The sequence below is a fragment of the Aethalodelphis obliquidens genome, unplaced genomic scaffold (genome assembly GCF_003676395.1).
Source record: "Aethalodelphis obliquidens isolate GAN/ISIS:26980383/991018 unplaced genomic scaffold, ASM367639v1 scaffold10, whole genome shotgun sequence".
Classification (NCBI taxonomy): Eukaryota; Metazoa; Chordata; class Mammalia; order Artiodactyla; family Delphinidae; genus Aethalodelphis; species Aethalodelphis obliquidens.
In genome coordinates this window covers 33979922-33990341 of record NW_020837954.1, presented here as the reverse complement: position 1 = coordinate 33990341, position 10420 = coordinate 33979922, and the positions used below count along the sequence as shown (strand labels likewise).

Genomic DNA, 10420 nt, shown 5'->3' with positions numbered 1-10420 from the left:
TTACTTTATTTTTTGTCCACACCACGCAGCATGTGGGATCTTAGTTACCCAACCAGGGACTGAACCTGAGTCCCCTGCATTGGAAGTGCAGAGTTTTAACCACTGGACCGCCAGGGAAGTCCTAGATATATGTTTTTAAATGCGTTAAATTCCACCAGTATTTCCAGGGTTGGAGAATTCTAAGAAATATTCAATACATTACCTTATTTCTCTGATTTACTGCTGTCAGCTGGAAGAATATAAGCCATTCGTGAAAGGCAATCAAGCATACTGAACAGACTTAAGCCTCATCAGTCCAATTTTATTCTTATGCAAAGCAAAATTTTCTTTTGAATGCGATTTTTAACTTTGAGAAGAATAAAACAGAAGAAAGAGTTTTCAAGTGACTAAAGGAACTGCAAATGAGTTCTTTAGGGCAGAGACCCGCCTTGTTCAGGAAAGTATGGGGCAGACAGCAGGTGAGCAGTAACTTTTTTGGATGAGTGATCCAGTTATAATATTAACATACATTAGATTATAAATTCTATTCAAATGTAAACTCCTTGAGAGCAAGGACCTATTCATTTCTTTATAGTTCCAAGGTGCTTACCCTAAAACAGTGTTTTGTAATAACACTTTATATATTTTGTAGAAAAGGTGAGTTACTAGCTGGATTAATATATGGTCAAATGATCACTAAAAGTACTACTATAATTCAGATTATTTGAATTACATAGTTGATTTATTCTTTACTCTAAATTTCTTAATTTTATGAAGTTAGTAAAAAAAAAAAAAGTGGCTGGGGGCTTCCCTGGTGGCGCAGTGATTGGGAGTCTGCCTGCCGATGCAGGGGACACGGGTTCGTGCCCCGGTCCGGGGGGATCCCACGTGCCGCGGAGCAGCTGGGCCCGTGAGCCATGGCCGCTGAGCCTGCGCGTCCGGAGGAGCCTGTGCTCTGCGGCGGGAGAGGCCACAGCAGTGAGAGGTCCGCAGAAAAAAAAAAAAAAAAAAAAAAAGAGTGGCTGGAGCAGTACACTAATTGCATAGAACTCTAGAAACAAGTTAATGCATCATAATTAAAAATAAGTTTGAAACGGTTCTAAAGCTGAATAAGAAAAATACCACTTAGATTTTTTAAAGTTAATGCTAATACTGAGAACTGTTTCTGTTATCTGTAAAAGTATATTCCCTAAGAAAGTGGAAATTAAGAGAGCTTACCTTGCTAAAACAATAAGAGATCAGTGAAATTGTTAGGGCAACAAGAATCTGCTATACAAAATGAATTTCCTATTAAAAGCAGCAAAGTGGGTTCATCCTGTTAAAACATTTAAATGAAAGTACATTTGAATAGTATGTTATCATCACACAAGAACTTTTACCCTCCAAAGAAAATAACATACAACATATCAAAAAATTGAGGCATTGCCCTGAGATGCTAATTAGCACACAAAATGGGGTGGGAGGTCAAGAATTTAAGTGGTACAAAAATGAAGTGCACAAGAGAGGTGCAAAAGTGCCTTTTAAAGTGTGGCTGGTTCCCCACCACCACCATTAGCCCCAGGAATCAAGAACACACATAGTTTGCCATTATAATGTATACTTCCTTCCTGTACTTTTATAATTAAAAATTCTATCTAGTATGGCAATGTTGACTCATGTGGAAAAGATTTAGTCTTCTTTGGTCACACTTACAGTTTTCTCTCACTTCCAGGCCTAATTTCAGTACTAATAATTTTAACATTTTAACAGAGGAATATTTTAACCTCCTCTTTTTTAAAGACCCTCAAATTAAAAAGTCTCTAAATATGCTACTATGGTTTGAAATATAGCTTTCCATCACATATTTTACTTACGATTTAAGATTTTGCATCTCAAAATCCAGTTCAAGTTTTTGTAATTTCCAGAACTAAAAACTTTAGTCTACTTAAAAAATTAAGGAATTATAATAAGAATTTAGTTTTCAGTACTGGTAATCTATACTAGAAGCACTGGTATTCATTAAATGTACATTTAGATGCTTACAGTCATAACTTAGAACATTATCATACTTCGCACTCTACCACAGATTTAGACATTAAGCATTTATTTGTAAGTTAAGTACGGAATTGGTTCTGTAATTCCAACTGTTATGAATTTCTAAATATAAATAGCACTTGTTTTTCTTCATGCCGGATTAAGATATAAATTAAATACAATTAAGTTACATTTAATCACCTCCCAAATAAGAGGGATAATGAAAAGATTTTGCTGGCATATAACTACTTAAGTCTGAGATATTTCACATTACTCTTCCCAATACTCCCCTAACTTTACATTAGTTTTAAGGCTATATATACAAATACGTATATTTCCAAGTTAGGGAAAAAACAAATATAACAAAATTATACTACCTTTATACACAGTTTTGATTTTGTATTCAGTGTTGTATTTATATCTTACATTTTAATAGTTTTCTAGTGGGGAATCTGCTTACTGAATGATTAAATTACATGGTGATTAAATACAATTATTCAACCTAAAGAGACAAAAATACAGAAGGGCACAGAACAGTAGAGTCTTTTCAATGTGACAGATTTTAAAACTTACTTTCACATGCTTAATCAGAGGAATTTAAGCCTAAATTAAATTAGGTTATTTTTATATCTACAATTCTTTAAGCTTTTTAAAGTTATTTTTAAAGGCCGACAGCTAAATATTATCAACATGCTATATTTCAAATCACTAAATACATCTTAACTATTTGGATTCTAAAGACATGGGCTAATTAAAAATCACAGACACACAACACTCACAAACACACATACACCCCTACGATAGATTGTTAGATTGTCAAGCTTTGACAATTATTTTAACTAAACAGTAGGCAAATTCAGGCTGATAACACATCTAAATGAAAAAATAAGCAGCCTGAAAGAAACCCATTTAAAAACAGATCAAAGAACAACAGAGACTTAAATCTTTTATAGTCTTTCTAATGGAAGGGAAACAGTTCCATTTATGCCTTGAATTACAGTATTTTCCAATTAAAAGGACTAACATCTTTCCCCATGAGAAAAATTCTCATTTACAATGGTATGGTGCTTTAAAATAAGGGCGGAGTAAAGGAGGAATTACACATACATGATTAAATTTCTTGTTTGTTAAATCAAGCTTTATTGATAAAATGGAATTCAGGATATCTTACTAGGAACAGCAGCAGGCCCAGCTAATCATGATAGCAAAAATGTGGCAGTCTCCTACTATTTGTAGGAAGCTGCTGCTTATCAATTAGTAATTAAATGTAAGGACTTGTAAAAGAGATGCAAAGAATCAAGGCATTTTAGCCCCAAGATTGATATTCTTATGAATATATTGTATTACCTGCAATACTCATGGCAACAAGGAGAGAACCTAGAACAGTTAAATGAAGGGACCAGCTTTATCGACAATGCCAATCCCACTGCCAAAAACATTAAACTAGTTTTCAATTAACTCCCTGGATATTCAGCTTTGTAAGATTTTGGAATAATTCTCCATAATCACGTGCACATTTGAGCGTCTAGCTGACATGGCTGCTGCTCTCCCTATCCCAACCCCAAGTCCAAACACAGCATGACTTGAAAGGGCTATATATCTGTTGCGTCACACAACAAGCCAAACATTTCTTATAACTTTGATAGTGATTTAAAGCAGTTCATAATTAAATATGAGCATTTTATACAAGGACAATTATACTTTACAAAAAACAAAATCATACAACAAAAATTGCTGGAGTCTGATTTACAACATGAATTATGGTTTGAAATCACGTTTACATAAGTCTCAAATTTACAAAAAAAAAAAATCTGTTCTGGGCTAGCTGTGGTACTGCTGAAGTTCTCTGGTGCAATCACTCTCACCCATGTCATACATGCCCTTCTTTAAAGTTGAAGATGGATGTTTAAAAGGTTCAAGGAAGTTGAGCTGTACTCTCCTTTGGAGGTGAAGGTAAACTCCATGGCTAGATGAGCAGTTTCACCACATATCATCAGTTGAAGTAGAGTCCTTTATAAAAGGAAACAAAGCAAAACAAGGAACTAAATTAAAACTTAGAGATGCATTATTTCCTGGGTAATGCAGAAAGATAAGGTTTTGTAAAGCTGACCTTTAGAATATAAATGTTTTCTAAAATATATAATATGTGTACATGTGTTTATGAAATATCAATATTTAATCTGTTTAAAGAATTGTGAACCCTTTGTTTTGTTTTGGAATAAAATATTTGAAATATGATTTTACCATGAGGTTGACCAAATGTATTTCTAAACCAATCAACTACTAAAAAGAATTTTATTTTTCTCTTCAATAAACCCAGTTTATTTTTAGAACGCTACCTTTACAAATTTTTATTGCATAAAAACCTCAAGTAATAAGAGATTTGAGGAAGTTTCATAATGCAATATATAAAATATTTCAGAGCCAGGCCCAAATGATTTTAAGTTACCACTTTTCTGTAATCACCATACTACAACAGAATTGTAATAGGAAACTTAATTGGAGAATAGGGCATTCTAAATGTCTTTATATAAACAGAATTCTCTAGTCTAGTATTTAAATGAAATATGCAGGGTTCTTGGCAAAGAATGGGCATTAATGGAGATGGGTATTCTGAAGCTCTGTTACAGCTGCTTACAAAACTCAGAATTAATTCAAGATTCTGAGCAGAGATATTCCCAACTTCAAAAAAACATTTAGTGGCGGAAAATTTCTGAAGTTGATTGCTTGGAGAGGCTTTAAAAAACCAGAATAATTAAAAGGGACTTTCTTCTTTTTTGAGTTAAATGGCCACTCACCATGATTATATCCTCAAGCACTAGAACTGTGGTGCTGGCAGAGTTCAGAGCAGTCAGGGGTGTGTGTAAGAGAATGGGTGCAATGAACAGCTCTGCAAAAACAGGTAGGAAGGATATGCATTTAGAGTAGAGGGGAAGGGAAAGCAGAGGGAGCTAAATGCCACTTACAGTGTCATCATTTTTGTATGGATTCAGTCTATTGTAAACGGCTTCAATAACATTCCGCCTAAATTTAGAAAAAAAATGCAGAAAGTTAATTCTTCAGAGCACAAAACTGCTTAGTAACTCATAGCCAGGTGTTCGTTAAAATGTCAAAGATACTCATACACTTAAATTATTTTAGTTCTATTTCTTACTGTCAATAAGTAAGCCATATTTTAAGATATTTGGGCCCCACTGTTAAAGTAGTGGTGAATTTATTTTAGAATGTAACACTCTACTAATGCAATTAATAGAAGACTAAAAGTCATGGCTTGGAAAAAAAAATCAGTCTATATGGGCTACTTCTGTTTGAACTGGCATTTAGTGGTTATGAGTCAGAAATGACAATGCAGTTCTTAAGATATAATATTAATATATTCTGGTTAAGAGCTGAATGTTGTGAAGTAGAAATAACTTCAATATCTGTTATGGTAAAATAATTTAGATATTTTACACTTAAATTTCTGCTTTTCATAATGCCCCTTTAAAAAAGCGCTATTAAAACTGAAATGTCAAATATGACATTTCCCTGGCAAGTCTAGGAATTACTTTTTGTATCATATTTTATTAAAAAATCAGTAGTGGTATTTATAAGTTATAAGCCTCCCTACTTACAAAACTGATTTGAAGCAATTTTATAGACAGTCATTTCACAGATCATATCAGAAGAAACAATTTCCAAAAAATAAAACCTTCAAACAGGAAGTTTTACAATTACATGAAATGATTAAAGAACATGGCTACACTTACAGATCAAGTGGAGGATCAAGGAAATTAGTCAATATATCTTTGTAGGTCAATTACATGGATATCTGAGGTAAAAATGTTTTAAGCCTTGAATTATAAAATTGCTTAAAGTCTCTACTGTAGTTTATAAAGATGTAAGCTTAGTATCTAACACATATTAGCCCACAGTTCTAGGAACTAAAGTGAAAAGAGAAAAAAAGCAAGAAATGCATCTACCTATCTTGCCTTACACCAAAACCCAACCAACCAGCATCAACAACCAAAAACACTAGGAAAATCAGAGATACAGAAAAATGGCCCAGATGGAAGAAGAGAAAAATGCTCATCCATGGGGTGTTCAGTTATCCAGGGATTAAGAAAATCAAATTATAATAGTAGGAATAATGACACTTAGAATTTTGTAGTACTATGTAATTTAGTTTAAAAATTTCTTTCACTGTATTATCTCAGTTATGCTATATGAGGCAATCAGTGTAATCCAAGCCTCCACTGAAGACAGCCTTCAGTGTAATTAGTTACAATGATATTCTGATACCGATTCTAAGTAAGCACCATATATCATTAATACTGAAAAACACCAAACCGCAGCTTAAACATTTTGAAGTCACTTTAGAAATTAGGTAAATACACATTTGATCAACGGACACCTAACATTTTCATGTACAGAGATAGATGGTAAGAGTACGCAGAATATAACTTACTTGCTTGCCAATTCACCCCCTGGTGGGAGGCTGGGGATGTTCTCACTCGCTAATGTACGCATCACATGGACTAAGTCAGGGACGCCTTCCCCCTGCTTCTTTATGATTTCTGGGAATCAGAAGTACTTTTTTTGTAAGTGTTATCCAAATTTAATAATAATTAAAAAAACTGAAACAAAGATAACTTAGGTTTTTAAAGATGGCATTTACCACATCTGAGATTTTCTAAACTATATAAAAAAATAAAAATCAAATTGACCTTTGAAAATTGATGACAAAGGGATGTACAAAATGATACAAGAGATACAATACTTTCCAGAAACTTCAAAGAATGAAAATAAACAAGATAAAAATGTGAAAAAATTTCATATTAAAATCAATGTATTACCATAATCAGGGATATGTGTGTACAAATGAGGATATTCCTCTTAAGATGCCAACTAATTACATCTGAGGAGATTAACTCCTCTCTTTAGACTGGAAACATGTTTCCTGAACTTTGCCCTGAAAATACAGTACACAGATTTTTTTAAAAAAATAATTTCAAGATTTGAAAAAAGAAAAAAAAAACCTTTAAGTATGGGGGATTTACTGATTATATACTAACCCAAATCATATTTACATATGTTTATATTTGCAAAATGATACTTAAGTAGCATGTGCAGAATAGGTCATGTACTTGAACACCACTCTCAGCTTAACTTCTGTCTAAAGTATCTTTAAGCAATAAATAGATATATACCATTTCCTCAGTTGACTTTGAACAAAGCCTACAGAATGGAAAAAGGCTAAATTTCAGGACAAAATTTTTAAAAAGAAAAAATTTGATAAACCATACAACTGTATTTAAAATTGTTAATTTCAAAACATTCAGTTATTAAATGGATAGAGTGATATGATCGGCAGTGTTGCCATGCAGATGCATATTGTTATTCATACCACAAAATACCAACTATTACGCACAGACAACTTAAAGAGCTCTCAAACTATTCACTTTAAGTACAGGAAGTCTTTACCTGGAGTTTCAGCATATTTATTCTAAACGTAAGATCATGCCAAGAGTATTTGTAAGTTATATGTTCAATTTTTTGTTTTCCATTATTTACACTAAGAAATTTTCTTTGTCATCATTGTAGATCATTCTAGTTCTCAATTTGTAAATACCTTTGAAAATACAATGCATGTAAAGCCCTTTCATCCTTTGACCAAGCTTCAAAATATTAATTCATCATTAAAGCCACATATTAAAAGACAGACATTGCTACCCATACTTGTTTAAATGGCTCAAACTGTCCTTTGAGGATTAAGGCCAAATTTTACCATCTTTTATTTTTTGCTTTTTTTTAAACCAGTCTTTAATCTGAACAAAAAGCAAGGATCTCAGATTTGGTTTGCCAAGTTCCTTTATTGTATAATCTTTAACATCTAGTATATTTATTCTACATGATTCTAATGCTGGAAATTTGCTGTACAAAAATAAAGGAATTTGATGTTGACCTAAACTGCACAATTTCACAATCTAAAGCTGTAATACACTTAACATACAGTCTCTGCTAAGCCAATACAATTATTGGATAGATAACTAGATACAATATAAATGAACACTGATGATAAATTCAATCAATGATGGTTTCAGGTCTAAAAACATTACCTTGAATCATCTATATTTGATGTTTCATACATCTCCTTTGTTAAAATATAAAAATTAGGATATTTTAATTGTGAATAAAATTACAGGAAGACAAATTCTTTAAAAAAATAATATAAGACTTTAAAAACAGTTATATCTCCTATTCCACATGGGACAATACACTTAAACTATCTGACCATTAATACTACACTAGCCTTGATTCTCTGTGCTTTAAAAAATAAAGAAAAAGAAATTTTAAGAAATATTCCTTTAATTGCTCTTGGACTATACATTTTAATTAGAATTGTAAGAAGACTGAATGCTTTTATTAAGGAATATATATGTATAGAATATCTATGTTCCACATACTCATGTATAAACATATTCTGGCCCCCACCCCTCCACCAAGCCTGAGGGATTCTATCAGTTATCTCCAAATTAGCAACTTTAAAGCTTGGGCAGTCAGTAGCTAATAAAAATACATACATGACACAAGTATCCTCTTAAACTGGCTTAGAAGGACCACAACTTAAGTGGTATGGTTTAAATCATGAGCTGAATCTTTTCACAACCCTAGAGAGTCAAGTATTTAGAATATCATAGGAGGAGAGCTAAAAAGCCTTTGTCCTTTTCTGTGGTGTGGACAGAGAAGCCAAAAGTATTCAAAGCAAATAAAATGAGGTTTAATAGGTCACAGCAATTTAGTGAAGGCATGTACTTAAAGAAAGAAAAAAAGAAAAAGGTATTCAGTGCCTGTTTTGGAAGCTGATTGCAGTATTTATCACTTTTTAAGACATATAACAACTTTTACAATGCAAATAGTTACATTCTTTCTATGTTTTACATTCTTTCTATTAATTCTTTCTATGTTTTTAAATATAGTAGTGGTTTTTAATTACTGTGATATTTAACTAGATGCAGTCTCATCAAATCTACCTCAGTAAATAATACTGTATTTAATTTACGACATAATAATCTCCAGTTGAACAGTACAAGTATAACAACACTTCAACATACCAAAAATACTGAGGATTAATGTAAAGTCTGTTCAGGTGGCAATTCTTGCTTGATAATAAGCAATATAAAACTTAATATTGTAACATAAAATTACTTATCTAAAGCAATTATTTAGAATTGCATCAAAAACTTAAGAGTGCACACTAAAGAGAAAAAATAGCAATTCATTTCTAAAATTTGACCCCATTTCATAGTAAATAAAACTAATTATTTCTTTAAATTGATAAGAAAACATGTACACTCAGGTTAAAGTGCCAATAAATTAAATATCAACATATCCCAATACATATTCTTCTTCAGGTTTCATATTTTTCCACTAACAGCAGTTTGAACCAATGTGCTATGACTTGGTAGCATTCTAAATATTTTATCTCACTGATAACTTATATTGAAATGAATCACTTAAAACAAAAAATTTCCAAGACCCTTGGAAACAGTGAGGAAACAAACTCATTGAATAGTATGTCCAGTGAATGAAATACTAAATACTATATACACATACTAGATATATCACTATCAAGTAGGTGAGAGAAATAAAAACAAAATAGCAGCTCCAGACAGTACTGAAAAATCAAAACCAACCATGATTCTAATATCAGACTAATTATAATTGGTATCAAACAGCAAAAAGGGAGAAAACAAAATTAAAGTGCATATTAATTTTAATAATGCAGGCACAGCAGGATATAATAGTGTATCAATGTTTACATGCTATTAAAGGTCTTTAACGTGCAATGTAATGACATTAGGAGCCAAAAATGCATTTTAACACTATTATTGGCATGTCAAATTTTTCTGCTTAAAGAAACTGCATAATCTACATGCTTATTGCATATATGCAGTAAACTGGAATTCTCTGGGGAGACTTAATAGTTATGGCAAATAGTAGCTGCATCAATGATCATTTAAAAGTTTTTCAAATATTTAAAGGCATTACACTTGAGCTACAAATACCTTTCTAATTGTCTCAAAGTAATTTGCAGAATTATGACAAATACACTTCTGTAATTCCCAACTTATTTCTTGATTTTATTCAGCATTTATATTTCTGCCAGGTAGAGATATATGCCAGGTATGTCTTCTATTCAGGTTTATGTTGTCTAGGTGAGGCAGTTTATGGCTTAGGCAAGAAGCTTTGGAACAGTTTAAAATAAATTTTTAAAAGCTGTGGCACATGAAAGTTGTTAATAACCAGGCTATGATCTTCAAGTTATTTTTTTAAAGTCCCAAAGATCTTAAAATTCATACACACAGCTTTACACAGAAAGATGGTATTCAAATTATCACCATCATAAAAAATCTGTTTATAATTAAATAAACCACAAATTAGACTT

The 10420-nt window shown here is 32.1% G+C and overlaps 1 protein-coding gene across 2 annotated transcripts in view; it reads right to left on the bottom strand.

Moving 5' to 3' along the window:
- Positions 1-3108: 3108 nt before the first annotated feature.
- Positions 3109-10420, bottom strand: part of PPM1A (protein phosphatase, Mg2+/Mn2+ dependent 1A) — a 43277-nt gene continuing 35965 nt past the window's right edge. For both annotated transcript variants that reach the window (XM_027111412.1, XM_027111413.1), the window contains exons 4-6: positions 6440-6548; positions 4959-5016; positions 3109-4002 (exon numbers count right to left, since the gene is read on the bottom strand). In XM_027111412.1, coding sequence (XP_026967213.1) covers positions 3973-4002; positions 4959-5016; positions 6440-6548 — 197 coding nt within the window. In that variant the 3' untranslated portion in view covers positions 3109-3972. The remainder of the gene's footprint in view (positions 4003-4958; positions 5017-6439; positions 6549-10420) is intronic.